The 6000-nt window shown below is 49.6% G+C and overlaps 1 protein-coding gene across 1 annotated transcript in view; it reads right to left on the reverse strand.

Moving 5' to 3' along the window:
- Window positions 1–5731, reverse strand: part of Lpgat1 (lysophosphatidylglycerol acyltransferase 1) — a 73147-nt gene extending 67416 nt beyond the window's left edge. Inside the window, exons 1-2 of the mRNA XM_038348883.2 lie at window positions 5606–5731; window positions 4576–4840 (exon numbers count right to left, since the gene is read on the reverse strand). Coding sequence (XP_038204811.1) covers window positions 4576–4840; window positions 5606–5701 — 361 coding nt within the window. The 5' untranslated portion in view covers window positions 5702–5731. The remainder of the gene's footprint in view (window positions 1–4575; window positions 4841–5605) is intronic.
- Window positions 5732–6000: the final 269 nt, after the last annotated feature.

Genomic DNA, 6000 nt, shown 5'->3' on the forward strand with positions numbered 1-6000 from the left:
AAAGTGGACTGGGGGTGCTTCAAACCCCATGTATGTGGCCCTAGCTTCCATCTCCTGGAAAAAACAAAATCCAGGCCCCATGGAGTGGCATAAACCTATAATCCCGGCAGTTGGGAAGTAGAGATAATACTATCAGAAGTTTATGACCAGCCTCACCAACCCAGAATTAGGCTAGGTTCGAACAGGAGACCCTATCTCAGATACATACACAAACACACCTACCAAGCACCCTACAAACATCAGGCAATGAGTCAGGATCTAGGATTCTAGAGAAGGCCCTGTGGGTAGGACACAGGCAAGCACACCCACTTGTGAGGTAAGATGGAACATTACTACTGACTCAAGAGTTCTAAGCAGCATTCCCATCAGAATAATGCTTTTCGGATGCTACCTGCACTCACAGTAAAAAATAAAATTAAATTAACAACAACAAAATATCCACACATTCTTCGGCACAGCTCAGCACACATACACAAAGGTGAACACACAGAGCCAGCGAAGCCTGGACTCAGGAGCATCAGCCTGAACTGCACCAGCATTCCCTGAAGCCAACACAGGTAATTACCCAACTAAGCAAAACAGCCTTTGCTAAACAGAGCCAGTTCGCAGCAAGCCCCCACGCTCCTGCCAGTCAGACTCTGGCCCAAAGATCCTCAGTCCTGAGAAATTCTGCAGCTTCCACTTTATCCTTAATGTCTTTAAACTGTTGATGTCCTAAGACTTTAGTTAAATGTGTTTGGATAACAATGACTTTACCAAATAAGTGAGTGAAAGACAAAAAAACTACTTTAAAAGAGCCTATTTTGTTGTATATATATGCTCTCTCTGAAATTTGCCAGTTTCCACTTAAATTGGAAGAGAGATGAGCTGACTTACAAGTCCAAGTAATGCATTGCACAAAGTAGACCACCGGTTAAGACAGTATCGTTTCCAGACGGCCTTCAAAGTATCAAGGGAAACCAGTACAACACTGGTCCCAGTAAGAAATGTCTACACACCCTTTGCCACCGAAGAGCTAGTGGTAGCGATTTTCATCACTCAGAATACCAAGTGCGCCTTCAAGAAATGTGTTCACCTAACAGGACAAAGTCAGAAACAGGTATCTTTCCTATCTTTCTGTTCTTCATCTCTGAGAAGACAAACCAAATACACAATTCTGGGAAGACAGACATGTTGGCTCACGCTTCTAAAAGCTTGCAGTGAGAGTTGAAGCTGGAGGATCACCATGAGTTCAAGGCCAGCCTGGACTACCTATAGTGAGGTCCAGGGTCACATATCAGCACGAGACCCTGTCATAACAGAAAGGTTCTCGGGCTTACGAGTCTCAGCACTCCTGTACAAGGACCCTGGGTGTGTGTGAAGGACTCGATCGTTTCCCCTACACAAGCTGCCGTACTCCTTCCAGTGTATCCCAAAGGAGCTGCCTACTTACATGTATGCAAGAGTCTTTCCCTGAGCCATAGCCCCAGCCCAGAAATTCGTTAGGTCAAGAAATTCCTGATAAAAAAATAAAATGCAATTCTCCTAGGAAAAGGGGAAGCCACAAGGACAATTTGCTGGCGCTGTCCAGTGGGTTCTCTGTGACAGAGTGTGCTGGATCCGTTCTTGTCAGTTCAGCAGCCCCGAGCCACCAGCATGGAGCGGCGTGGGAATGTAGCTGTAACCAAACTGGACTTCAGCTCTATGTTGTTTTAATTCATTCACATACAGCTAGGGGCTACCACCTCAGGCAGGGTAGCTACACCATCACCACAGGCCCCAGCTGAGCAGCTGCCTTCCCTACACCAAGGTCACAACTGGAAAATCTGCCACTCTAAACCAGTGTTGACTTCCCAGCTTTCTAACTGGCATTAAAACTTCCTTCTCAGTGGATTTTCAACAAAATTTTGGCAATTTAATCCTGAAACATAAACCTGATCCTAACAGGACAGTCAGGTAGGAAATGTGGTGGTGGAGTGAACTGTGTAGGATGACTTCCGTGACACCGAGTCTGGCGTAAGCCGGGCGGTGGTGGTGCACGCCTTTAATCCCAGCACTCAAGAGGCAGAGGCAGGCGGATCTCTGTGAGTTCGAGGCCAGCCTGATCTACAAGAGCTAGTTCCAGGACAGGCTCTAAAAAAGCTGCAGAGAAACCCTGTCTCGAAAAAAAAAAAAAAAAAAAAAAAATCCGAGTCTGGCGTAAAGGCACTAACCTGCACGGGAGGTGATGAGCAGAATCTCCACAAAAAAAAAAAAAAAAAAAAAAAAAAAAAAAAAAAAAAAAAAAAAAAAAAAAAAAAAAAAAAAAAAAAAACCAAAAACAAAGAAAGGTTCATGGGCTTATGGGGCAAGAATCACAAGAATCACATTGTTTGAAGGATTCATTTTTCTGACATTTGCCTCTTCATGGATCTCAATAAATTTTCCTTTACACAAACAAGGAACCTTATTTGCTTGTCTGAGGTACCAGAAATTTGTGCATGTCAGGCAAATATTCTAACACCAAGCCACTGAGCAGATCTTCTGAGAGTTCCTTTGACATTGTTTAATTTTCCAACAGTGAGAAAGGAAAGCAAAATGCCTACTGCTCTCTTGGTAGAAAGGAAAGAAACAAGCTACAAAATACAAAGAAGAGTTCATTAACACCTATGTAGGCTAGCCTCATTAAACATCAACAAAATCATTCCTACTTTGTCTGACTTCCTAACTGCTGTTATGATCAGACTGTGGCCAGACTCCATAACCAAGTATTCTGCTCATGAAAAAACTCAATGTAAATACACAAACTAAAATCTGATGAAAACTGATCAAACTGCCAACACTTGGTAGCCTGAAGAGGAGCAAATGTTTCAAAGAAACTAAGATACAGGGATCACACCATAACCATTATGATGGAGATTTAAAAAAAAAAACTTAGAAATCTGTAGTCAGTAAAGACGACACCCCCAAGAAACTTTGTTTAAAAACACACTGGAGGCAAGCACAGAAATCCCAGCACTTGGGAAGCTGAGGCAGGAGATCTTATCTGAGTTCAGTGCCAGTCTGGGTTACAGGGTGAATCTGGGGGTGACACAGGTGACTCCAGGCAGCAGTCCTGTGTTTCTCATAATCTCAAGGTCAGTGACTGATTTCTTTCATCAGGCTGACACACATAAATATGTATTACATACAAGTACAAATATTTCAATTATTTCATTGCTTCTAAGCAAAAAAATAGAAGCTGTTTCGGAAAGCCTATAAGCTCATTTCAAACAAGCAAACCTAAATCTACTGTGCAAAGAATAAATCCACCAGCTATTACAGAGCATACCTGGGAAGCCAACTACACTGAACAAAGCCATTCTTAAGGCAACAGTGCAGCTTAGACGGGATTCAGCTTTGCAGGCAGGTGCTCCATGAGTCTCTCTACCACTGCTGCTGCTACCCGGCTCTAGAGAGGAGGAGGTGCTCATCTCCGTATCCAGAAAGCAGTGGGTGCTCCACAGCTCTCCACAGAGAAGCAACGGTACACTATCCCGGGGGCTCCCGGGAAAACAGGTATCAAGGAGGGAAGGGGAGAGCCTTCATGGGGCACAGAGCACATTTCCTCCCACAGCAGGAGTCAGCCAGACCAGAGTGCTGTTGGTCTCTTTCTGGTGTGTATGAATAAAATCTGCAGGTGCAGGCTGTGTCGTCAAGAGGGAGAGAGGATTGAAAACGGGGAACTGTTTTGCTTCCCGACCCTTCCAGTACCCTCCACTCTTGTCAGCCAGATCTGCAGCAGAGTGCTGAGGAACCTGGCCAAGCTTCTGCACGTCACAGGCACTGGAAACCTCACCTCTCCTCGCATTATTTCAACCTTAAGGAAGAAATAATCAATGAAAGAAACAATCGGGGGGTATGGCATTTGGACAGAAATGGAAGCTCTGAAAATATGTAAAGTTTACAGGTAAACGCCACTTCTCACCCAGTGCCCAGAAGGCCCCTCAGCACTGTGGTTAACACTCCTCTACAAAATGCAGTGTCAAGGCAAAAATAGAAATCCATTTAAAGACACTTTGGGCAAATTAAGTCTCATAACAATTTTTAAATTTTTAATAATGTCAGATTTATGAGATAAAAATCAATAAATAGAAAAATTCTAGAAAACAAAAGAAACATACTTAACAGAAATGGGGGGCTGGGTTTAAAACATTAACACATTGCAGGATCACAATGCATGAAAACTGTCTAAGCAGAAGTCTGACTCCTATGGATTTTCTAGATGTCAATGTGTTTGGACCAAGTCTCTCATGTGTTCACTTTGCGAGCCCCTACAGTCCTCCACGATGCATTCCTGTTCCTCTATGATAGCTTTTGCAGACTTTTAATAAGTCAATGTCAGTCACACCAGAAATACACTATTTAAGGAATCTATCGACAATACTTAATTATAAAATTGTACTTCTGAAAACATTAGGCTTCCTGGCTGCGGTTCTGATGAGAAATGCAGCAAGACCCCCCCCCCATAGCCAAAGCATTCTCAACCCAAAGCATAATATATATTCAATCATGGCTCCTGACTTATGCGTAGCATTGCAAATTGGCTCATATGCTGTAGCGTGCTCTCGCTCTTACCTGTGTATCCAGCGTACCATCCCCAGGACGCCACCATTCCTAAAAGCCATTTGTACATGAGTCCCTCGATATACCAGAAGCGCTTACTGTCCAGCACCCGGAGGGGCTGCAGTATAATTACATAGCAGATGTAGGATGGAATAGCAACCAGGTTGTTGGCGACCATGAAGGCAAATCTCATCAGGGCTTTCGCGACGACCCAGCCCATCCACGGGGCTTCTTCCACAGTCACAGCCATGCTCACATTGGCGTCGCTCCCGTCTTTCTGGGGATGAAAGGAAAAAATCATTTCGAAAGGAAAATGGATGCAACACCTCTAAAGCAGCCAGCAGCACAGAAATCTCCTCCGGCACAAAACCAGGAGAAACCGCGAGGGTCTGAGCTCTCCCGGTGCAGCACTTGGCGGCGGCGCGTCGATCTCGAGGTCAAATTCCAGAGGGGGGACAGGGAGAGAGGGACAGAGGGGAGAAGGGAGGAGCCGCACAAGGTCAAGAGCGGTTCCGCGGGGCACGGGCCGCGGCGGAATACATTATATTTAGACAGCGCTGAAGCCGTCCCGCTAGCCGGTGACCCGGACCTGCCGGACGCCGCACACGGTCCCGCCACCGCCAGCCGTGCCCGGACTGGGGCTCCCCCAGGGCTCGCCCGCCGCAGCGGCGGGCCGTTCGCTTTTTCCTCGTCTCTAAGGGGGAAGGAAAGGAGAGGGGCCCAGGAAGGAGGATGGAGGTGAGAGGCAGCCGGCGGGAGGGGGAGGGGAGCGGGACCCAGGCGGTGAAGCCGCCGAGGGGCGAGGGATGCCGAGCCCGCCCGCCGTCCGCTCACCCGGCCGAGGTGAGGTTCGGGCAGCGGTTTGCCCAGGTGAGGAAGGGGGCGGCCTCGGGGTCGCCGCAGCGGGCTCTCCTCGGTCCGCCGGCTCCCTTCAACGGGCTGCCTTCCAGGGGACTCCCCTCAGCCGGGTCTCCCAGCCCGCTCTCCCCGGCGGGCTCCCCTCACCGGCTCCCCTCAGCCCTGTCTCTCCCAGCGAGCTCACCTCAACGGGCGCAGGCGGCGAGCGGCGACAGGGCTGAGGGCCGGCGGCAGCGGCGGCGGTGGCGGCAGGAGTCCCCGGCCCGGGGGTCGCGGTCATGCACGCGGCGGCGGCGGCCCAGGCGGCCCGAGGCGCGAGCGGGCGCGCGGGCGCCCTAGTCCCCTCGCGGCTGCCTGCGGACAGAGGCGCGGTGGGAACTCAGAGGCCGGACCTGTCACCGGGGCGGGTCCCGGGGAGGCGGGCGATGCCCCGCGCGCGCCCCCGCCTCCTCCCCGGGGCCTACCGCGCCCTCGGCCCTCGGGACGCCGCCGCCTCCTCCTCCTCCTCCTCCTCTTCCTCCTCCTTCGCAGGCCACGCGACCAGCGGCACCGTTCCCCGCCCCCCAGCCGCCCGGGCCC

This window comes from Arvicola amphibius, chromosome 12 (genome assembly GCF_903992535.2).
Source record: "Arvicola amphibius chromosome 12, mArvAmp1.2, whole genome shotgun sequence".
Lineage (NCBI taxonomy): Eukaryota > Metazoa > Chordata > Mammalia > Rodentia > Cricetidae > Arvicola > Arvicola amphibius.